The 25,513-nt window shown below is 33.9% G+C and overlaps 1 protein-coding gene across 3 annotated transcripts in view; it reads left to right on the plus strand.

Moving 5' to 3' along the window:
- The first annotated feature begins 671 nt into the window (after positions 1-671).
- The window catches only part of MMRN1 (multimerin 1), an 85,298-nt gene continuing 60,456 nt past the window's right edge, over positions 672-25,513 (plus strand). For all 3 annotated transcript variants that reach the window (XM_037829008.1, XM_037829010.1, XM_037829009.1), the window contains exon 1: positions 672-1,317. In XM_037829008.1, the coding sequence (XP_037684936.1) occupies positions 716-1,317 (602 nt within the window). In that variant the 5' untranslated portion in view covers positions 672-715. The remainder of the gene's footprint in view (positions 1,318-25,513) is intronic.

Raw genomic sequence — 25,513 nt, forward strand, 5'->3', positions numbered from 1 at the left:
TGTTCCTTTTTTAATATTACTTGTGATCATTGAGATTAACTTCAAATAATGCTACAGTGGAACTGTATTTATGGAAATAGTGTTGTGTATATACATTTTTTTTCATAATTCATCCTGTGATGTGTGAAAGGGCAGAGATGCTATAACTGAGTTTTTTTTTTTTCGTTTTTTTTTTTTAACGTGCATGTGTATATTCTCTTGGCACAAAATGTGGCTGTCTGGGTGGGGCACAGTGGAAAAGAAGTATTGCAAAACATTTCACAATTTCCTCGAGTAGTAGAACAAAATGTTAAACTCCCTGATTCAGCCTGTCGTAACAAATTACACACTCCCCATCATCAACATGAAGTGTCTCTTTGAAATCGGTGATACATGAAAATAATTGTACCTAGGAAAGAAAGTTACTTCATGCCTTTTTCATGGGTTTTCCTGATAATAATTGCCTGTGTTTTTCCATTTAACCTTAGCATCATCAGAAACACTTCACCACTTCCACTGATCCATCCTACCAGAGGGCACAGGTCACAAAAGCCTACAGAAACAGGAAATCGAACTTCCCCAGTCTGCTAACAAAACACAGAAACCTGTTTCCTTTACACATCTCAAACTGGCAAAGCTTTATCCTAGCAGAATCAGTGTGGAATCAGCTGTCGAAGGGGATAGAAGGATTCTGTCCTCCAATTTCACCTGAGCTTCCTTGTTCCAAACTACCGCGATGAAGGGAGTAAGTCTATTTGTCCTGCTTTCCAGTTTGTGGAGAGGGGGCACTATGGAGTTTATTGGAGTTAACAGCACTATGCCTTCTTGGACTACAACTAAGGATGAAAATTCCCAGAAGGTTATGACCTCTGTTTCAGTTCTTCGAAATAAAACACAAAGTCTCCAGATGCTCCCAACCACACAGAACATATCTGCTAAGATAGTTACAATTCCTGAGGCAAGAACTTCAGAAGAAAGTCTGCTAAAATCAACGATGCTTCTCCCAGAAACAAGTGCGCCACCTCAAGGTGTGAGAAACCAAACTCTCGCACCTACAGAGAAAGCAGAAGAAGTGGTGATGAAGTCACAAAGTCTTGCCTTCCCAACCAGATCTAGCCTGAAGTTTAGTCCTGGGGCAGAGTCAGTGGTCCTTTCCAACTCTACGCTGAAATTTCTTCAGAGTTTTGCCAGAAAGTCGAATCAACAAGGTAGCTCTCTAAACTCAGTTGGTGGTATAGAAAATCAGACCCCACGGGAAACATACCTCAGCAGAGGTGACAGCAGTAGAAAACAAGGAATCAACTACCAAAAATCAAGTTTTGAAACAACTAGAGAAAAGTAAGAAAATTTCTTTTCTTTTTTTCTCTGACTATAAGGTGGATAAGATTGTGAGGTAAGGATTAAATTATCTAACTCCCAGAAATTATTTCATCTTCAAGATGAAATTGGATCATAGTCATAATTTCACCATTTCATTAGCTAAGGCTATATTAATTATTGCCTTATTTAACAGGGAAGATATGAACAAACAAAAAATACTGCAATTTTGCTATAGTGTCTCTTTTCTATTCACTGTATAGAGATGCTTTTACATGTGATAGACAATACCAAACGATATTGCATCATAGTGGCTGTTAGTTTTTTAAATTCAGCTCAAAAGTATGTTGGTTGTGCTCAGAAATACACCCATAAAATGAAAGGAAAAAAAAATCAATAAAATTGGTACCTGAGATGATTCAAAAATTGGAAACAGCCTGGGGCTGTGGAAAGTATATAGGTATTGAAGTTCCAACCCAGTAGCCCTGGGTTGTAATTTTGACTCCAGTACTATCTAGATCTGTGAGTTTGAACAGAGTCAATTCATCTCCCTAAACCTCGGTTTCTTCGTTTGTAAAATACAGATATGATACAGGTAATGCATATAAAAATATCAAGTTTGCAGGCTTAGCAGGCAGATTCAAGTTAATGAAATGTGGTTAGCATCATGCTTCTCACAGGAAAGTTGCTCAACAAATAGCATTTTACTAGAATTTATATATATATATATATATATATATATATATATATATTGAATTACATTGTCATCATGAATGTGGTACATTGGAAAAGTCTGTTTTTCAAAATGATTTTGATCTAAAGTGAGAGCAAATTCAATTTTAATTGTGGAAGTAAAATAATAAACCAAAGCTTAAAGACTTTCAAATTAGGTAAAGACAAAAAGAAAAAAAAAAGCCTGTGAAAAATGCACATCAATCTTCTATTCATTTAATGTTCAGGTTTATATATATGTTTGGAATGCTAAATGCTTATTATTACAAGCCTAAATTTTCAATTACCTTTTATTATAGACAAAGCCAAATAATTTCAAGACACCAAACAATGCCTTGGAAGCTTAATTGAGTTAACCACATTACTAACAATGTGATATAATTGAAGTTAATGATAGTAACTAAGACCTACCATTTGAAAGGCATTTTGTTGAAGGAGTTGTTGATATAAAGATGAGGAAATGCTGGGAAGAATACAAGCCAATCAATTCATATTTATATAGGCTTTGTTTTTCAGATACAGTTTTCACTGTAGGTCAAAGAGTATAGAAATTTTAAAAATATGGAAGTAAAGCTGATTTAACTAATAACCTGTTCACTTGGAATTGAATCAGTCTCAATTTACCAAAAAGAAAATTCTACAGATTATAAAATGTTCAACTTGGGGTAGGTAGATTTTGTCTATAATAGACATATTAACAGACATGCATTAATCTTACCCATGTTATTAGACAACAGAATGTTGTCTATTTAATAATAATAACAAATAATATTTATTGAGAGACTTTTCTAAATGATTTACAGCTATCATTTCTATTCATTATATATATATTTTTTTTTTTTTTAATCATTTTATTGAGATATATTCACATACTCATTATATTTTGTTAGAGTCTAACACAATTCTTTTTTTTTTATTTTATTGATTACATAGACTCAGACACTCAGGAAATTATTGTGAACTTTCAGGGATGCTGTTGTCAAGAGGTTTTTAAATAGAGTAGGAAATGCAATCAAAGAACAAAGGGGCAATTCAAATTAAAATACCACTTTCATTTTACATATCATGTAGAAAGTGACATTACTGTTTCATAATTGCAATTAGTAATCCATAGCTTGATAAATACTAGTTGTTAAATAAATGCTAGCTGTATTCCTCTAAGGATCTCTCTTTCGAAACTTGAGAGCACTTCCTCATTCAATGATTGTTTATGAATTGCCTATTATGTGCCTAGCATTGTACTAGGCTCTGAGGACACATAGAATTTAAAAACATAATAATAATTCCTATCTCCAAGGAACATGTCCTATAAAAAGTAAACACTAACATGTCTGGCTATCAGATTTCTAAGAATTCAGTATGTGTGAGGAGGAAATAAGCTGTTTAAGGTATAACTTGCCAAGCTATATATAACTATATAGCTCATTCTATGGATCTTCCAATAAAAATATTAAAACTAAAATTATTTAGATAGAAAAAGTATTAAAAGATTCTACAGCCTCAGGTTCTGGAGAATTTAGGGTTTTCTTCTGGTAGTGCTTTCCATTAAGTCCAAAACTTCTTACTCATTAAGTCAGGCAAAGTAAGACACTAGCAGGTTATTTGATGTTAGGGAAAAGCTAGTTCCTTCTCTTATGGGCATAGTGCTGATGCAAAAAAGTCTTGATAGGATCAAAAGAAGTTTTTCATACTTTCATCTCATTAGCAAATAATAATAATGGTAGGAAATATAATATCAGACACGTATATGGAATTTGTTCCTAGAACCATTCTAAGAGCTTTATATAAATATATTCACTCATTTAGTCATTATCAAACACCGTGAGGAAGATACTGCTATTATTCCCTTACAGAGAGGTAAAGTATTTTACCAAACATCGCTCAACTAGTAAATCTAAGGACGAAGACTCAAACCCAGTTTGACTGCCTTCAGAGTCAAAGCTCTCAACCCATAGATTATGCACCCCCTCAACAGGTACAGTCTATAACCCAGGTGGGGATGGGAGGCTAATAATCCCAAGAGTGACCAGTGCACTTTGCTTCTCATGAGCCTTCAAAGGCTATTTGTACCTTGCAGGAGAACTCCAGATTCCTTACAGTAGTCATGCATGCCATCCTTGACTTGCCGCCTACCTCCTAGCCTCATTTTCTGCTAAAACTTGTCATTTTCTCGTCCACAATGTACTGTTGCAAAACCTACATTTGTCCCCTCTTGTCTTCCCGGTTAGCATGATCATATTTTCCCCTCACTTATTCTTTCTATACCTAACAATAATAATACTTTCAGAAAGACTTGTAGGCTAAATTAGGCTGTTCTAAGTGCTCCTATAGCTCTCTTTTGTATTTTCCTATCACTTATTGCATTTATAATACTGTATTATAATTAGAGTGAACTTGTGATCTCCTTGAGTATAGGGAAATATTTTCAGTGTTGGTTTATAGTAGGTGCACAATAAATATTTAATCAAACAATGTAAAATTGGAGGGTCAAAATATGAGTATAAAGAAGAATACTTTCCAAGGAAATATTCTTATTTCTCTATTCTGAGAAAACCTGGTTGATCAGGGATAAACTCATCTTCCTCACCCCACCACCCCCTCCCTGCCCTTGGGAATTGTATGATAATTCTTAGTAAAAAGAACACTTCTGTCTATCGCACGCTCTTTTCTGCAAGATTTTTTTTTTTGGCATTTTTTTCTCTTATCTTCCACTCTCTTCTTAGCATTGCAGGAGCTCCCGGCTACAACAGAGCTGTGATTTCCTGTCTGGCAGAGTAGTTATTGGTCAGTGAACAAACACTTTGAAATAGGCAAGATAAAAGAATAAAGATTAATGTAATTATGGGTTGAACAGATATTTGTTGAGCATCTGATATGTCTGGAGCAGTTTACTTGTGCTGGAAATAAAATGGTCTACAAAAGCTCATCCATGCCCTGCCTCCATGGAACCTATAATCCAAAGGGAGGGGTGTGGGGAGGAAAAACAATTAATCAAAAAAATTGATGTTGATTCAAAAGAGGGTAAATATACTGAAAGAAGATTCTGAGAGTATATAATAGGGTGAATGGCCTAGGCTGGGGATCACTAAGCTTTCCCTGAGAGGGTAGTATTTGAAATGAGGCATGATATAGATCCAACTGCTTACCTAACTTCTTCAATGGGTATCTCTAAATGGACTCAATTCCCACAATTCCCAAGCCCTGCAAACACATACCTCAGTCTTCACCATCTCAGTGAATGTCTACCTCCATCAGTTAGAAACCTTGGATATATCCTCTCCTCCCTAGCCTTTATTTAATCTATCAAAAAATCTGGTATATCCCAAATCCCTTTTCTTCTCCTTCTTGTTTTCTTTATCCTATTCCCAACGAACATTATCCAAAACTAATCTCCTAACTGGTTCACAAATTTCCACTCTTGCCTCTTGTAATTCTCCACACAAGTACAATATCTTTTAAACATTTAAGTCAGATTAATGCATTTCATTGGATTAAAGACTTCATCTATTCTAAGAGACACATTATTTTGGGTACTAATCAGAAAAGTTATTGCCCATGGAAATATGACATCATGCTTTCTTGTCACTTAGAAATTTTAGATGTATTTATCTCTTTTAGATTTGGATAGAGGTTTTTAAATCACACATCACTCTTCTGCATATTTAAAAGGAAAATATAAATGAAATAGATTGGTTAAGGTATTTCTAAGGCAATGACAGTAACTTCTCTCTGACCCATAGTGACTGAAAGATACCATTGATTTCAAAATACGTTCTTGGTTTCAAAGATGGGTGTCTTAAAATCTGTGAAATACGGTATTTCTCTTGCTTGCTTAAAATCACTCAATAGATTTCCATTGCATTTAGAGTAAAATCCTAAATCCTGATCATGGCCCACAAGCTCTTTCAATATGGTCCTTGCCAACTTTATGATCTCATCTTTCATCACTCTGTTCTCCCTCACTCTATTTTCTCCAGCCACACTGGCCTGCCTTCCTGTCAGTGAACATGTCAAATTAATATACTCTTCAAAGACACTTCCTTTGCTCTTCCTGGAATGCTCTTCCATAAGCGTTTAGAATGAGGGACTCCTTTTCCTCATGTAACTTCAGCTTTAAATGTTCCCTCCTCAAAGAGACCTCTGATGGATTGTATGGTATGTGAAAAAGCTGTTAAAAAAGTAATAATGGGGAGAGGGGTATGGGATAGTTTTGGTTTTATTTTATTTTTATTTCTTTTTTTTGGAGTTATGGAAATATTCTAGACTTGATTGTGGTGATGAATGCACAATGGTATGATGATACTGGGAGCCATCAATTGTATATTTTGGATGGATTATACAGTGTGCAAATATATCTCAATAAAATTGCATTAAAATATGTAGGCAAGATTGAAGACTAAAAAAAAGAGAGAGAGAGAGAGACCACCTCTGACCCCACAATATAAAGTTTTCCTTCTTGCCCACCATTCTTAAACATACCATCTTTTTTTTTTTAATAATACTTGAAACTATTGGTTCTGTTTATTTAGACAGTTGTTTTTATTTTTTTGGTGTCTTTCCACAATAGGACATACATCCTATGAGACCAGATAACCTTATCTATCTTATTTACTATTCTATGCATAGACTGGAGAGAATGAATACTGGGGCTCAGAAGGGAGATTAAGACTAGAAATATAAATGTAGAAAACATTGGTGTACAGAAATATATGAAGTCATGAAGGCATTTTATAGTCAAAGAAAAGGGGAACTAGAATTATCTGAAAAACTCTAATGTAGAAGGGACACTTCACAAATCTGGGTTTGTTGCTCAGCATGGCCAATAGAAGTCACACCAAGCCAGGCTGAGGAGGAAAAGAGGGTTTATTTGCACTGGCAGGAGGATAGGGGGAAGATTTCCCAAATCAGCCCCCACAAAGTGATTTTTTGATGGGCTTTTGTACCCATCAGAGACAAAGAGAGATAATCATCGTATTTAACAAGCAGCAGAGGTTTAGAGCAGGGTTTACAACTTGTGACACCTAGGAAAGTTGCCTCTTAGTCTAGAGAGACAGTTGAAGGGCTTATTCATATCTGGGAGGTTTGGGCAATAGATTAAAGCAGATTCAGGTCTGGGTGCAGACTTTACATTTACATACTACTACTGACTTTACATTTAAATATTACTCCTTTGTGAGGCTAAGAGCTCTCATTATAGCCTGCTCTCAGCTTTGAATGTTAACATTTTAAGGCTACTTTACAATTTCCAGATTGCTTACAGTTTTAAGATTGTGTTTAAACAGTTACTGTTACACTAATACCCAATGGCCTAAGAGCAGAGGGAGCTCTCAGAAGAACCTCAGATGACAGAAAGGAAACTAGAAACATGGTGTCATATAGAGCAAAAGAAGGAAATATTTCAAGAAGGACTTGAATTGTCAACAGGGTTGAACACTGTGAAAAAGAGCATAAAATGAGGATAGAAAATATCTACAACTTTAGTGACATGGAGATGATAAGTAGTTAAGTGCTGTGCACTAGCATGAGGGTATTGAGGCATGAACGAAGGTGAGAAAAGATGAAAGCAGAGAAGGACAATTCTATTATGATTTTTTTTTTTTTATGAAAGGGAGTAGTGACATAGGTCAGACACCAGTGTTAGTCCAGAGAGTTTCCCATTTTTGTTTTTGTTTTTTTTAAATTTTATGTACAGAGGAGTGATAACTATGTTAAAATTGTAATGAAAAGAGCCAGAAGGAAGGTAAAAGAAAAATATGTAGGAAAGATAAGATGATGTTGTCTTTGTGAGTTTCATGACTTGATTTCTTTTAAAATTTCATTTATATTCTTTTTCTTTAAGCGACATAACTTTTTATGTACAAGGAAGTAACTTGTTAAGTGGATTATGACTTCTAATATTAATGTCTAGATTAAGTTCTAAATGTCTTTTATTAGAACACTTGCATATAAAAAATTGATGCCTCATTTTTAAAGTTAATGCTTTAAAATTATGAAAACTAACCATTGAATTAATTCTGCCATCTATTATATGAATTTTTCTGCTCATTTTTGTGAATAACAAGTAGGTTTCAGAGGTGAAAAAAATGATCAGTTGAATTCATGTGTTGTTTGCAAAGTTATTGTTATGCCTAATAATGTGCAAGGGGGTTAGTCTCATGTGCTATAAAACTCTAAAAGGAAGCAGAACATTATATTATAGAGTATATATTTTTATTTCCTTGGGAAATAAATGTGTCTACTACATTACTGCGTATGAAAATAAATACTAAATAAAGTACATTCTGTATCTCAGTTTTTACTCATTAATAATTTTATTTCATTACTTTGCTATTTCTACTTCCTTCATTTCTACCAAATATATAAACATATTGTGTGATACATGCTAGAATTTAATGATTGTTTATATAGTCTAGGTTAATCAAATGAGAGATTTTTTTTGTATTTCCCCATATTTCATTTTTCTGAATTAAAAAATAATATATATTATTTACTTGAAATGCTTAAGGAAGTGTATTCACTATAGAATTAAGCATCAGCTTCTGTTAGCCTGCTTTTCTGAAGACTTTCTAGTCTGTACACTTGGAAAGCCTGACACCTACTGGATTAGATACAGTTTACAATTTACCTGAATATGCTGAAGTTATACTTTAAGGGGAAAACAAAACAACAACAAAACAAAAAACAAAAAAAAGAAAAGAAAATTAGGTGAAATAAAACAAATTTATGAAAATGTTATATAAATGATTAACTTTAAGGATGTTCATTTGTGAAAGATAAATATATTATACATATTTTATTAAATTTATCACTTAAAAATACAATATGTATGGCTTTAAGTATTAGAAAATAGATTTGATATAGAAAAGTAACTCCATGCATATTTTGAGATGAGCGACACATTCAGCTCATTCTCCTAAAACTTTATTTTAGTATTGTATATACATAATGAAAGATAATTCTGAGGCACTGTACAATTGTCAATCATGGAAAATTCAATTATGTTCAACATACTGTGCCCTCTAAAGAAGAAAAATTAATGATGCCTCAAAAAAGACTTTAATTGCAAAAGTTGGTTAAAAAGGGATTTCTTCTTAAAACATAAAATAACCAGAAAATCAAAGTATTATAAAGTCCCCATGGTCTGATTTGAGTTTTGCATGATTGCCTTTCAAAAATCTGTTTCAAATATTAATTTATTTACATTATTCTTTTTTAAAACTAATACTTCTATCTAAGATTGAGTATTACATAGAATTTTGAGAAAGAATGAATTACATAAACGGCCTGCACTAAAACAAAGTGAATTTACAAACAAGTTTTGTTGTTTGTTTAAAAATAAAGCAGTCATTTTCTCATGGAGCTTAGTATCAAGTTGAATTTGTCTTTTGGACTATTAGCCAAAGGTAAATATAAAGTCTAGTGCTTTATTTAAATGTGATTTACAGATCAGGATTCTTTATACTAAATCTAAATTCCTGTTTCCCATCTCTAGTCCCTTGAACTACTTGCTCTTGTAAATACTCATTTCTCAAATTAATAATTTGAAAAGGGTCTTCCCTTTTCAGTTTTATTGGAATAAATAAAGATTTTTAAAAAAAATAAAGATTCCATAACACTTTGGAAGTATTAATATTCATGACTTCTTAAGATTATAGAGACATTTTGAATATATTTCATCTGAGAGCTAAGCCTCGTCATCTGAATTCAGCATAAACAGTGACAATAATCTTTACTGGTTTTCTGGAAATTATTATTGACCTGAAACATAAAAGCAGTTATGGGTAAGATGAATTTATCAGATCATTAAAGAAGAGAAAAAGAAACTATGTCTCTACTTGAACATGAGGCAAAAAAATTGGGGCAGATATATATATATATATATACATATATCCCTTCATAAAGAATCCCACTAAAGTCTGAATCATTTAATCATTATCATCAGCAGCAGCACACAGACTTTTACAATACTAACTGTTTTACAGATGTTATTAACTCATTTAGTCTATCCTGCGGGATAGGTAATATTTTCATCTTTGTTGTTCAGATAAGACAGCCAAACTTTACAGACGGCTAATAAGTTTTTAAGTCAAGATCCAAATGCAGGCAGCCTGGCTCCAGCATATATTGCCAACAACTATGCTACAGGGCTCTCAGTTTAGGGGAAAATTTACCCCATTATTTGACTTTGCTTAATTTGGCAATAGAAAATTTAAAAATGCTCCTCTCTTCTTCATTTGGCCCATGTGTGAAGTAAAAAAAGAGAATGAAAATCTTGTTCATCAGGTAATCTTTCATCAAGAGAAATGACCTTCTAAATTTGACTTTCAGTGCAGGAAAAAGCACGGGCTTATGGCTGTGACTCTGAGAGAAACCCCTTCTTTTCCCTTGTTCCTTTTATTCTCTTCCCCTTTCCTCCTCTCTTTTCTTCCTTCTTTCTCTTCATTCTTTCCTGCATTTATTGATTCACCCTTTCTTCTTCAACTCCTTCTGATTTTGGCAAGAGTGATGCAAAATTATTACCTATTACTTTCGATGGCATTTTAATGATGTTCCCTGATTAGGGTAGTGTATTAGGAAGAACAATTATCCTGGTTGTGTGATCCAAAATCTGTAGTCTTTTTTACTAACTTACAACACTTATTTATCCTTAGTGATTTAATAACTGAACCACTGAACAAAATTTGGCTTTATTTGAATATTTTTCTCCCTAATTATTGACATCAATAAAAAGAAGTTGTTTGGATATAATCTTGCCTTTAAAAATTTAGTTTTCTCTTAAAACAAACTAATTTTTACAAATTTATAGAACAAAAAGAAGGAATTGACCACATATGTCTGACTTATTATGGAGTCTGGAAAGAAATAAGCAAGTTATATTTACAAAAATAGTAGATATGTGTCATTAAAAATACATGACCACCTTTGATATGGTTCAGATATGTTTATCCCACTTATGTTTTTTTAATTGAGTGAAGATTTAATTGTTATGGACTTGACGGATTTATTGTATGGTATGCACAATTTTGCTCTTAGTATTCTGTGTTCAGGTAGGTTTTGTTGGGATGTTCTTCCATGTAATAGCAATTTTATAATGAAGAAAACAGTGTTCTACATAAAGTAAAGTGTGACAATATGAATTATTTTCTTATGAATAGTTAATATTTTTCTCTACATTAAATCCTGTTACTTAGTCCTTTCCCCAAGGCATTTATGAATCCATTAATACATGTATATGCTTTTGTTACTTCGTAGTTTGTAGTTTTCTTTAGACACAAAACAAAGAAGTGATCATTTAAGCTCTTATATTTTCTCAAGTCAGGGATGCAATGCATGGGTGTTAGATGAAGTGTGGGAAGTTGGTAGAAGGGTCAGGAGATAATCCTCTTTCTCAGGGAGAGTGTTAATTTGCAGCGGCAGCCAAGCTGTCTTGTTTTATTTTCCTCTTGTTCTCCTTTGAATCCCTAGATTCATCTCAATGAAGAGACTACAGGAAACAAAGTCATATCTTCTTCAATCCGTAAAATCTCCCTCAAACATAAAGTATTCCACAACTTCCTAGAGAAAATAGCATACCATTGACCTGAATTGTGGTGGTAATTTTGCTGATTTACTGTGACTTCTAGTGTATGGCCTCAGGACCTTTTATTTTCATCCTGTTGTGTCAATTCGAGCCGCAGGTTATCAGTATGAGTCTTTAGACATTTAGCCTTTTAGGAATTGAATTACAAGCAATTTATTAATCTGAGTATTTTAAGGATTAGTAAAATCAGACAATGTTAATTCCTAGATTGTTGGTCTTCATATTTTTAAAGGAACACTCTATCTGGTCATTGTTTAAAAGCATCCTTCATTACTTCACTCCACTTTCAGTTCAGTATAAGAAAGGAGGTGATTAGGCCATGGGTTGGCCACTTCAATGGCAAATGACCAATAGATGGTTTTTAATTTAATCTTCCCATTATCTCCCTGAAGAATTGGGTTTCTAAAATGTTTCAATCAAATGTAAACAGATGTGTTTTTTAAAAAATTAATTACCCAAAAGACTTCAAGTTTTATAAATTGAAATAGAATCCTTTCCCATCTTCTGTCCTGTCTAGTGGGCTAGACCTCTGCTACTAAATAACCAAAGATGTCTGCTTTTGCCTAGAACAAACCTTTCCCATTAACTTGGAAAATATCCAAAGAATCAATACAAGCTTTTTTCAGTACATGTTGCTGCACAAAAGCAGCAGAGTTATTACCATTAAAGAGAATCCCAAATGCAGTCTGCTGGGTGGAGGGCTGTGACCCCATGGAAAGCTAAGCACTTCAAAGTAACTGCTCTCCATCCACCATAATCAGTGTGGAAAGGTGGAAAGGATTTCTAGATGTAAGCAAAACGCTTGTCTGGGATCATCGCATTTGCCTTTAAACTGCCTGTCACCATTTTGTCATGCTTAATTTTCTATTTTTAAACCTGCATTTTCGGATAATTTGGTTTTAAAATTATATTTACATTTTTAACATCCCTTAATGAGCTTATTTCATTGGTAGCAAAAACCTAATTATGAGTCACACCGGGGGCCCTTTTCTGTGACTGGTTCTTCCAATTTACACTGGATCAAAGATTGCTGGGCCATGAGCAATCTGCTGATATGCTTCTTTGCTTACTCAACTACTTTAGTCATGAGATTATTTTAAAAGGACTCTTTGGGTGACACTGCCATTTAGTCTCACAAAAAAATGTAATTGTTTTTTTTTTTTTTTTCAAAACTGAGAGTATGTAGGGATGGTTTTTTTTTTTTCCTTTTTGCTGCTCCACTCTCCACTCTCCACTCTCCATTGTTATTCAGCAAATGTTCATGTGACAGACAATTCATGCTTTTTCTTGAAGTTAGTGTTCTCAGTAATTAGGATAATCGGTGGATTTGCATGAGGAATTTAGTTAAATTTCGTAAGATCCCTACATTGCGGTCCCCTTCATTGTAAATCTTCCTTATTTTTATGTTTTACTTTTTTGCTATTTCCTTTTCATTGTCTCATATCATTTTTGCCTTAAGATTCACTATGCTTTAATGAAATGTTCAGGGTGTCCTTTTTTTAATCTGTTTATGGAGCCTGAATTTTTAAAGGTCTCATTCAAAAGAACCTTACACAATAAGCTGAATAGTGCTTAATTTATCTGCCTCAATTAGATGGAAAACTGTCAGCCTTATTTGTAGAACATTTGTTCCTAAGAAGACTAATCATTCCAAAGCGGATGTTTATTACCTTCAGCATCCCTCCTGTGGAGAGAAAAGTGTTTCTTTTTTGCCTTTAACAGTTAGGTTAATTTTTGCATTATTTTATTTTTAAGCTGAATAGATTTATTACACTGTACCGATTTAGAGGCATGTGTCCCATGCAGATTTGAACTTGTAGTGATATGATTTTGCAGTCATACAACATTTCCCTTAATTCTATGTATTGCAAATTCCTTTTCCCTCTCCCCTACTCTTCCCCCCTAAAAAAACCTCAAAAAAAATAAGAGGCATGAATGCAAATTAAACTGAATAAATTAAGTCTCTATTTTTGCATAATATATTCAAAATAGGAAAAAATGAGTAATAGAAAAGCAAGGGGAACAAAAGTCTTGATTTAATTCAATTATTCAAACAACCTGCAGGGCTTTCTACAGTTTGGCGTGTAATATTTTATGATAAAATACCCTGTATTTGAGGCTGATCCTTCTTTTCCTAAAGTGTCTATATATTCCACTCTGCCTTTAAGAAATAAAGAAGCAATTTATGTCATATATTATAAGCACAGTAAAAACATTTTACAGACTTCTTCCTGTGGTAAATAGGTTTCATCCGTTTATATTATGTAATTAATTTTCTCATATGTTTTATGTTTGATAATTCATTTTCTTATGCAATTGCAAATACTTAATCTTCTGTGGCTGCACTTATTTATTAGTTAATATTCAATTCTCTCTCCACTCTCTACAAATCCATTTGTAGCATTACTATATATTTTCAATTGAAAATTCCTTGAGGAAAGGTAGTATATATCTCCATAACTCATTTTGGATGCTTCTACCAAAATGCCATCTAAAAATAGGTACTTGAATAAGTACTACTTTTGTCCTGGGATAATGACATTTTTGTGGCAAATGACTCTGTTGCTGTTAAAGTTTCTGAGCTTTATTTGAGCTTTGTGAATTCATATTCCTATTCTACCCTATTGTTAAAGAGAATGGATAAGTGGATGGATCTAATTACATTTTATTAGAAACTTTAGATTTGAGAAGAGTTTTAATGCAAGGAGGTCTAGTTGATAAGACAGGAATCAGAACAACATGTCAGCTGAGTCTTTCTGTAAGACAGGATTTATTTTATTTTATTTTTATTCATAATATTTTACATTGTACTATGCTTGATGCATACAAAATAAATGCACTACATCTATTACTACATATACCTGTGTTCCTAAACAATATACCATTCACTTTTATTTTTTAGTTTTACATAAAAACTGCATCATATTGTATTTACGTGACTTGTTTTGTCATTTAAGGTAAGTTTGTTTTATTGGATAATATAAAAGTTCCTTCATTTTTACTCATGAATAATAAACATTGTATAAATATATTTACAATATATTTAGTCATTCTATGATAGATGGACTATAATTTCAAGTTTTGGTTATTATGAATAATGCTGCTATAAATATTTAGGCATATGGTTCCTAGTATACCCGTGCAATAGTTTCTCTAAAGTATATATACTTAGAAGTGCAAGACATTGCCAAATTGCTTTTCAAGGTGGTTGTACCCATTTACACATCTATCAGCAATATATGAGATTCCAATTTTCCATATCCTCTGAACACATGGGATTATCATATTGTCAATTTTTGTTAATTTTGAGATATAAAATAGTATCCCCATTGTGATCTTAATTTGCATTTTCCTGATACTAAGGAGACTGAGTTTCTTTATATATGTGTAATGACCATGGATTTGTCCACTTTTCTATTATCCTTTTTTTTCCTAACCTCTATTTTGCTTATTGGTAGGAATTTGTTGTATATTATGGATGCTAATCCTTTTCATGTGTGTCAGATATCTTCTCCTAGACCATGGTTTCTCTTTGCAAATTACTTCTGGTGCCTTTAGATTTAAAATTTTTTTTAAATTTAATGTACTCTAATATATAAATCTTGGCTTTTATGGTTAGCCATTTTTGTGAACTAACCCATATTTTCCCCCAAGAACATAAAAATATCCTCCTCTATTTTCTTTAGTGGTTTCAAAATGTTGTCTTTCACATTTAAATATTTAATCCATTAGCAATCTGTCTTGTGAGATATTGGCATGGTCTTATTTTTCACCCATAGGTTGACCAATTGTCCCATTACAATTTCTTAAATAATCCATCCTATTCCCAGTGATCTACAGTGCTGTTTGTTGTGTTTTTCTTCATTCTTTCATTTAAACCATATTTCCTGGGTGGCTACTATGTGACAGCCACTATTCTTGAGATACAACAGTAAATATAGTAGATAAAATCCATGTCCTCAGTGCTTATATTCTAGTTGGGGGAGACAGACAACAGCAATAGTAAACATTTGCATAGCCCTTGTTATGAACCAGGCAGTGCTCTGAGTTGTCAACATGAATTTTGAAACCTTTTATTGAATTAATACATATTGAGGATTATTACATTTTCCTGCTGAATTGGTCCTTTTATCATTATGAAATTTCTCTTTTTTTTCCCCTCTGGTAATACTCCTTGTCTTGAAGTCTTGTCTTGATATTAATACAGCTAGTCTAGGTTTCCTATAATTAGATTTTAAATGGTATATATTTTCATCATTTATAACATATCTCTGTCTTTAAATATAAATTGCATCTATCATTAACAGCATATAATTGGGCCTAAAAAGAAAAACTTCCCAGTCTGAAAACCCCTGCCTTTTAAGTGGAGTAATTTATTTCCTTTGCATTTAGTGCAGTAATTGATTTTATTAATTTTGTGTCTACCATCTTGCTATTTAGTCTTTCTCCCATCTATTTTTGATCATTGATCTTCCTTTCCTGCTTTCTTTACTATTAAACAAGTGCTTTTTAAAATTTCATTTTATCTCTTCTGTTGGATTTTTATCTTTACCTCTTTTATATTTGTCCTAGAAATTACTACATGCATGCTTATTTATAGTCTTCTTTGAATTAGTATTAAGCCACTTCACACATCAGAAATTTACTGTACTTAGTAATTCCATTAACTTCCCTCCCATCATTTATTCTATTGCTCTCATATGTTTTACTTTAACATGAATTCTAAATGCCACAAAATATTGTTAATTTTGCTTTTAATGGTGACTTAGCTTAAGGAAATTAAGAAATCGGATAAATAAAAACACATTTTTAGATATTTTTCCCCATACTTATTTATTTTTAATTTTGATGTCTTCTATTCCTTTGTGAATATCCAAGTTTCTATTTGGTAGCAATTTCTTTCAGACCAAAGAAGCTCCTTTAACATTCTTGTTTTGAAATCTGCTGGTGATCAATTTCTCAGCATTTTCTATGTGAAATACCTTTATTTCACCTTCATTTGGAAGACTATATTTGCTGGATATAAAATTTCTACATTGACATGCTTGTACTTTCAGAATTTAAATATATTGTTCCATTGTCTTCAGGCTTGCATTTTTTCCTGATTGGGGGTCAGTGGTTATTATTATGATTCTAATATGTAATGTGTCCTTTTTCCTCTGTCTGCTTTTATGGCTAACATTTTCTTGATATATAATTCACATACTATAAAATTCACCCTTTCAAAGTGTACTATTAAGTGATTTTTAATATATACACAAAGCTGTGCAACCATCACTGTGGTAGGGGACAGTCCTAGCATGGCCTGTTGCCTTTCCCTGGGAACCACAAATGCCTGTTGGCATGATGGGACAGAACACAATCTCCTAGTAGACTGGGGGACTGCCAGTACATTCCTTCCCCTATCGTCCTGAGCATGTGCAAATATTTTGCTGGAGATGGTGTGAATCTGGTGGGCATGTTTTAGGATATCCAGCTTACACCCCAGTGGTATATCTGTCCCTGGCAGGGAGGGTACATGGTTCTTCCACTATGGCACACAAACACAAGAGGGAGTGCTGCATGGAGAACATTATCCTGCATCGGTCCTGGATTGAGACCCGCTGGCTATGGGGAATCGACACTCACCTGAAGCTGACCTTGCACTGTCTGTTCTCTATCTGAGGAAAAACATTGTTTCATCCAGTGCTGTGTGAGTCGCGCTTCTCTGGGTGACCCTAACACCTGTATTGTTGGAGGTTGACATCTCTTTAGGTGTCTCTCCTTCTGAACAGCAATCGCCACTATCTAGTTCCTGTACATTTTCATCACCCACAAAAGAAACCCTACAGTCAGTTCCCATCACCTCCCACCCCCAGACCCAGACCAAGGAACCCCACTAATCTACTTTCAGTTTCTATAAATTTGCCTATTTTTGATATTTCATACAAATGGAATCCTCGTTAACATTGTAGCATTCATCAGTACTTCATTCCTTCCTACAGCTAAGTAATATTCCATTGAATAGATATTCCACATTTTGCTACCGATTCTTCAATTGATGGACTTTTGGATTGCTTGCACTTTGGGCTATTATGAATAATACCATGATCATATGTGTACAAGTTTTTGTGTATACGTATGTTTTCAGTTTTCTTGGGTATATATCCCTAAGATCAAAATTTCTGGGCCATATGGTGCCTCCATGTTTAACTTTTTGAGGAACTACAGAACTGTTTTCCAAAGTGGGTGCATCATTTTACATTCCCACCAGCAATGTGGGAGAGTTCCAATTTCTCCACATCCAAGAGAGTATGAAGTGGTATCTCACTGTGGTTTTTGTTTGCATTTTCCTAATGACTAATGATGTTGAGAATTTTTTCACATGATTATTGGCCATTTGAATATCTAACTTAGAGGATTGTCTACTCAAGCCTTTGCCCATTTTGTAATTGGAATATTTGTGTATTGTGAGTTTTAAGAGATCTTTATATATTCTTGATAATAGACACTTATTAGATATATGATTTGCAAATCTTTTCTCCCAAAATGTAGGATAATTTTCACTTTCTTGGTAATGTCCTTAGACATGCCAAGGTTTTTAAAATTTTAATGAAGTCCGATGTTTCTCTTTTATTCCTACTGATTGTACTTTTGTTGTCACAAATAAGAAAACCATTGCCTAATCCAAGGTCATGAAGATTTAAGCAGATTTTTCTGCTAAGAATTTTACAGTTTTAGCTCTTATTTTAGGCATTTGATCCATTTTTGAGTTAATTTTTATATAGGGTGTGAGATAAGGGTCCAAATTCATTCTTTTGCATGTAAATATCCAGTTATCTCAGCAGCATTTGTTGAAAAGAATATTCTTTTCCCATTGAATTGTTTAGTACCCATCTAACTTATCAACTGAGCATTTTTGTAAAGGTTTATTTCTGGACTCTCACTTCTATTCCATTGATCTATATGTCAATACTTTTGCTAGCTAAACAGTCTTAAATACTGTAGATTTTTAGTAAGCTTTGAAATCAGGAAGTGTAAGTCCTGATTCCTCCAAAGTTGTTCTTTTTAAAGATTGTTTTCACTTTTCTGGATGCCTTGCATTTCCATGTGAATTTTAAGATCAGTTTGTTAGGTTTTTTTCCAAAAAGGCAGCTGAGATTTTGACCGGATTGCCTTGAACTGTACATCAATTTATGGAGTATTGCCATCTTAATAATTTATGACCTCCAATCCATGGGCACAGAATGTCTTTTCACTTATATATTTTGTCTTTCATTTCTTTACACAATGTTTTGTAAATTTTTGCACTTGATTATTTGTGATATTATTGTAAATGGAATTGTTTTCTTAATACCATTTTCAGATTATTCATTACTAGTGTATAGAAATACAATTGATTTTGTGTATTTATTTTCTGCCCTGCAACCTTGCTTCTCTTGATGATTAGCTCAAATAGCACTTTTTGGATTCCTTAGGATTTTCTACATACAGGATCTTCTTGTCTGTGAATAGAGATAGTTTTACAGCTTCCTTTCCAACTTGAATGTCTTTTATTTCTTTCTCTTTCCTAATTGCCCTGACTAGAATCTTCAATAAAATATTCAATAGGAGTTATGAAAGCAGACATCCCTGTCTTATTTCTCATTCTCGGGGTGCAGAATTAAGTCTCTCACCATTTATTAAGGCATTAGGTGTGGGATTTTCATAGATGTCTACCCATTATGAGGCTGAGGTAGTTCTCTTCTATTTCTAATTTATTGAGTGCTTGTCTGCTTTTGATTTTTTCTCTTTGTATTTTGTTTTCTGCCATTTGCCTATAATGCTTCAGTAAAGTTTTATTTCCTATTTATCATCTTGGAATTCACTGAGCACCTTAGAATTGAGAGTTGCTGTTTTTCATTAAGTTTAGAAAATGTTCAGCCCTTATTTCCTCAAAAGTTATTCTACTCCAAATGAACTCTCTCCCTTATGGAACTCTAATTATATTTATCCTAAACAAGTTGAGGTTCTGTTCATTCTTGTTTTAATATCCCCCCTCCCCCCACCATACTTCAGTTTGGATGGGTTCTATTGCCTTATCAACAAGTTTATTGCTCTTAACTTTGGCTTTGTCCAAACTTATGTTAAGCCCATCCAGTCAATTTTTAATTTCAACTATTTTATGTTTCTTGTTCTATTTAATGGTTTCTATTTCTTTTTTCAAAATTTCCCATTTGTTTATTAACTGTGTTCATCTTTTCCTTTATATTCTTGAACAGATTTATAACACTCATTTTATTTTATTTTATTTTACTATTAACTTTATCAAAAAATAAAAAAAAAAACATTTTCAAATAAAACATAGAAAAGGAATAAGAAAAACAAATATCCTGAAATAACTTCATTGCTTCCAGTATGCTACTACCATACCACAAGAAAATTAACAAACTATAGTCATTCCTGAGCATTCCCATATCATTAAGATTACCCTCAATACCTTATCTGTTCTTATTGGATTATTATTCCCCCTTCACTAGCTGCTGTCTACCTCTAGGTCCCCTATATTCTACAATATAATACATTTGTTTTACATTTTTCACAGAGTTCATGTTAGTGGTAACATACAATATCTCTCCTTTTGTAACTGAGTTATTTCATTCAACATTGTGTCCTCAAGGTTCATCCATATTGTCATATGCTTCACTACCTCATTCCTTCTCACTGCTGCATAGTATTCCATCATATGTGTATACCACATTTTGTTTATCCACTCATTTGGTTTAGTGCATTTAGGTTGTTTCCATCTCTTGGCAATTGTGAACAATGCCACCATGAACATTGGTGTGCAAATATCTGTTCATGTCCCTGCTTTTAGGTCCTCTGAGTAAATACCAAGAAGTGAAATTGCTGGATCATAGGTAACTCAATACCTAGTTTTCTTAGGAACAGCCAAACTGTCTTCCAGAGTGGCTGAACCATTATACAGTTCCACCAGCAATGAATAAGAGTTCCAATTGCTCCACATCCTCTCCAGCATTTGTAGTTTCCTGTTTGTTTCATGGCAGCCATTCTTATTGGTGTGAGATACCTCATTGTCGTCTTGATTTGCATCTTACTAATAATTAGCAAAGATGAACATTTTTTTCATTTGTTTTTTAGCCATTTATATTTCCTTTTCAGAGAAATGTCTTTTCATGTCTTTTGTCCATTTTATAATTGGGCTGTTTGTACTAATGTTGAGTTGTAAGATTTCTTTATATATACAATATATCAGTCTCTTATCAGCAGACAGTTCCAAATATTTTCTCCCATTGAGTTGGCTGTCTCTTTACCTTTTTGACAAATTCTTTTGAGGTACAGAACCTTTTTAATTCTGAGGAGTACCCATTTATCTATTTTTTCTTTTGTTGCTTGTGCTTTAGGTGTAAGGTCTAAGAAGCAACCTCCTAATACTAGGTCTTGAAGATGTTTCCCTATATTATCTTCCAGGAGTTTCATGATGCAGTTTCTTATATTGAGATCTTTGATCCATGCTGAGTTAATTTTTGTGTAGGGTGTAAGGCAGGGGTCCTCTTTCATTCTTTTAGATATAGATATCCAGTTCTCCCAGCCCCATTTGTTGAAAAGGCTGTTATGTCCCAATTCAGTGAATTTGAGGGCCTTATCAAAAATCAGTCAACTGTAGATCTGGAGGTCCATTTCCAGATTCTCATTTTGATTCCATTGATTAATATGTCTTTGTGCCAATACCTTGCTGTTTCGACTACTGTGGTTTTATATAGGCTTCAGAGTCAGGCAGTGTATGTCCTCACACTTCATTTTTCTTTTTAGAATATTTTCAGCAATTTGAGGCATCTTTCCCTTCCAAATAAATTTGATGACCAGCTTTTCCAAGTCTGCAAAGTAGATTGTTGGAATTTTGATGGGAATTGCATTTAAATCTGTAGATTAGTTTGGGTAGAATTGACATCTTAACTATGTTTAGCCTTCCTATCCATGACCATGGAATATCTCACCATCTCTTTAGGTTACCTTCTATTTCCTTTAGTAAAATTATGTAATATCTGTGTAGAGGTCTTTTACATCCTCGGTTAAGTTTATTCCTATGTACTTAATTTTTTTAGTTGCTATTGAAAATGGAATCCTTTTCTTGAGTGTCTCTTCAGTTAGGTCATTTCTACTATGTAGAAACATTACTGACTTATGTGCATTGATCTTATATCTCGCCACTTTGCTGAATTTGTTTATTAGCTCAAGTAGGTGTGCCATCGATTTCTAAGGATTTTCCAAGTAAAAGATAATATCATCTGCAAATAATGAGGGTTTTGTTTCTTCCTTTCCAATTTGGATACTGTTTATTTCTTTTTCTTGCCGAATTGCTCTGGCCAGAACTTCTAGCACCATGGTGAAAAAGAGTGGTGACAACGGACATCCTTGTCTCATTCCTGATCTTAGAGGGAAAGCCTTCAATCTCTCACCATTGAGTACTATACTGGCTGTGGGTTTTTCATATATGCCCTTTATCATACTGAGGAAGTTTCCTTCAATTCCTAACTTTTGAAGTGTTTTTATCATAAAAGGATGCTGGATTTTGTCAAATGCTTTTTCAGCATCTATTGAAAGTATCATTTGATTTTTCCCTTCTGATTTGTTAATGTGTTTTATTACATTCATTGATTTTCTTATGTTGAACCACCCTTGCATGCTTGGGATGAACTCCACTTGGTCAGGGTGTATAATTTTTTTTAATGTGTCTTTGAATTATATTTGCAAGTATTTTGTTGAGATTTTTGCATCTATATTCATTAGGGAAATTGGCCTATAGTTTTCCTTTCTCATAGCATCTTTATTTGGCCTTAGTATTAGAGCAATGTTGGCTTCATAAGATGAGTTAGGTAGTGTTCCATTTTCTTCAATTTTTTGAAAGAGTTTAAATAGGAATGGTGTCTGTTCTTTTTGGAAAGTTTAGTAGAATTCCCCTATGAAGCCACTGGGCTTGGGGTTTTATTTTTAGGAAGCTTTTTGAGAACTGATTGGATCTCTTTACTTGTGATAGGTTTGTTGAGTTCTTCTATTTCTTCTTTATTCAGTCTGGGTTGTTCATGCGTTTCCAGGAAATTACCCATTTCGTCTAAATTTTCTAGTTTATTGGCATAGAGTTGTTCATAGTAGCCTCTTATGAAATTTTTGATTCCTTCAGGGTCCATAGTTATGTCCCCCCTCTCATTTATTAGTTCGTTTATTTGAGTCTTATCTCTTTTTGACTTTGTCAGTCTAGCTAAGGGTTTGTCAACCTTGTTGATCTTCTCAAAGAACCAACTTTTAGTTTTATTTATTCTCTCTATTGTTTTGTTTGCTTGTTTGTTTTCCATATCATTTATTTCTGCCTTAATCTTTGTTATTTATTTTCTTCTACTTGCTTTAGGATTAGTTTGCTGATCATTTTCTAGCTTCTTCAGTTGTTCCATTCTTCCTTTTTAATGTATGCATTTATAGCTATAAATTCCCCTCTCAATTCCACCTTTGCTGCATCCCATAAATTTGGATATGTTGCATTCTCATTTTCATTCATCTCTAGATATTTAGCAATTTTTCTTGCCATTTCTTCTTTGACCCACTGATTATTTAGGATTGTGTTGTTTAACCTCCAGATATTTGTGAGTGTTCTGGTTCTTTGATAGTTATCTTCTAGTTGTATTCCATTGTGGTCAGAGAATGTGTTTTGAATAACTTTAATCTTTTTGAATTTATTAAGCCTTGTTTTATGCCCCAGCATATGATCTGTCTTGGAGAAAGTTCCATGAGCACTAGAGAAGAATGTATTTCCTGGTAACTTGGGATGTAATGTTCTATATACATCCATTAAGTCTAATTCATTTATCACATTAAGTTCTTAATTTCCTTATTGGACATCTGCCTAGATGACCTATCTATAGGAGAGAGTGTCATACTGAAGTCTTCCACAATTATTGTAGGAACATATGTTGCTTCCTTCAGTTTTGCCAATATTTGTCTCATATACTTTGGAGTGCCTTGATTGGGTGGGCATAAACATTTATGATTGTTATTTCTTCTTGGTGAATAGCCCATTTTATTAGTATATAGTGTCCTTCTTTGTTTCCTAACATCCTTAAATTTAAAGTCTATTTATCTGAAATTAGTGTTGCTACCCCTGCTTTCTTTTGGGTTTAGCTTGCCGGGAATTTTCCATCCTTTCACTTTCAATTTCTTTGTGTCACTGTGCCGGTTTGAGTGTTTTGTGTACCCCAAATGCCATTATCTTTGTGGTCTTGTGTGGGGCAGACGTTTTGGTGATGGTTGGATTTGCTTGGAATGTGCCCCACCAAGCTGTGGGCAATGATTCTGATGAGATGTTCTCATGGAGGTGTGGCCCCGCCCATTCAGGATGGGCCCTTAACTGTGTAGCTATATAAATGAGCTGACTCAAAGAGAGGAAATGGAGTGCAGCTGGGAGTGATGTTTTGAAGAGAAGCAAGCTTGCTGGAGAGGAATGTCCTGGGAGAAAGCCGTTTTGAGGCCGGAGTTTTGGAGCAGATGCCAGCTGCCTTCCTAGCTAACAGAGGTTTTCCGGAGGCCATTGGCCATCCTCCGGTGAGGGTACCTGATTGCTGATGTGTTACCTTGGACGTTTTGTGGCCTTAAGACTGTAATTGTTTAGTGAAATAAACCCCCGTTTTATAAAAGCCTATCCATCTCTGGTGTTTTGCATTCTGCAGCATTAGCAGACTAGGACAGTCACTAAGTCTAAAATGAGTCTCTTGTAAACCACGTATTTTTAGTCCATTCTGCCAATCTATATCTTTTAACTGAGGAGTTTAATCCATTCACATTCATTGTTATTACTGTGACAGCTGTTCTTGAATCAGCCATCTAATCCTTTGGTTTTTATTTGTCAGATCTATTTTTGCTCTCTCTTTATTTCATTTAAGGTACCCTTACTAAGACCCTTCAGTTCTGTGCCCTCCTCCAGACCTCCCTCTCCTTCCTTTTGTTCTCAGCTGGTAAGCTCTCCTAAGTAGTTCTTGTAGGGCAGGTGTCTAGTTTTCATATTCTCTTAACATTTGTTTGTCTGTGAAAATTTTAAGTTCTCCTTCAATTTTGAATGAGAACTTTGCTAGGTAAAGAATTCTTGGCTGACAATTTTTCTCTTTCAGAATTTTTAATGTATCATACCACTGCCTTCTTGCTTCCATGGTGCCCACTGAATAGTCACTCCTCAATCTTATATTGTTTCCCTTGCATGTGGTGAATTTCTTCTCTCTTGTTGCTTTCAGAACTTTCTCTTTCTCTTCAGTATTTGGCAATCTGATCAGGATATTCTCGGAGTGTGTTTATTTGGATTTATTCTATTTGGAGTTCATTGGGCATCTTTGATTTGCATATTTATGACATTTAGAAGGGTTGGGAAATTTTCCCTAACAATATCACCAAATACCCTTCCTAGCCCTTTACTCTTCTCTCCCCCTTCTGGGACACTGATAATTTTTATATTTATGCACTTCATATTGTCCATCATTTCCCTGAGCCCCATTTCAAATTTTTCAAATTTTTTCACCATTCTTTTTTTTTCTACATTCTTTATTTTGAAATATAGCATATGCTCAGAACAGTGATAACTTTTGAAATATGATTTAACAAGTAGTTACAGAGCAAATTTCAATGAATGTTAGGGGTTACAGTTCCACAATTTCAGTTATTTATTGTAAAATATAACATATACAGGAGGCGGGGCAAGATGGCAGACTGGTGAGCTGTAAGTTTTAGCTACTCCTCCAAGAAAGTAGGTAAAAAACCAGGAACTGCGTGGACTGGACACCACAGAGCAATCTGACGTTGGGCATACTTCATACAACACTCATGAAAACGTGGAACTGCTGAGATCAGCGAAATCTGTAAGTTTTTGCGGCCAGGGGACCCGTGCCC

This window comes from Choloepus didactylus, chromosome 3 (genome assembly GCF_015220235.1).
Source record: "Choloepus didactylus isolate mChoDid1 chromosome 3, mChoDid1.pri, whole genome shotgun sequence".
NCBI lineage: Eukaryota > Metazoa > Chordata > Mammalia > Pilosa > Megalonychidae > Choloepus > Choloepus didactylus.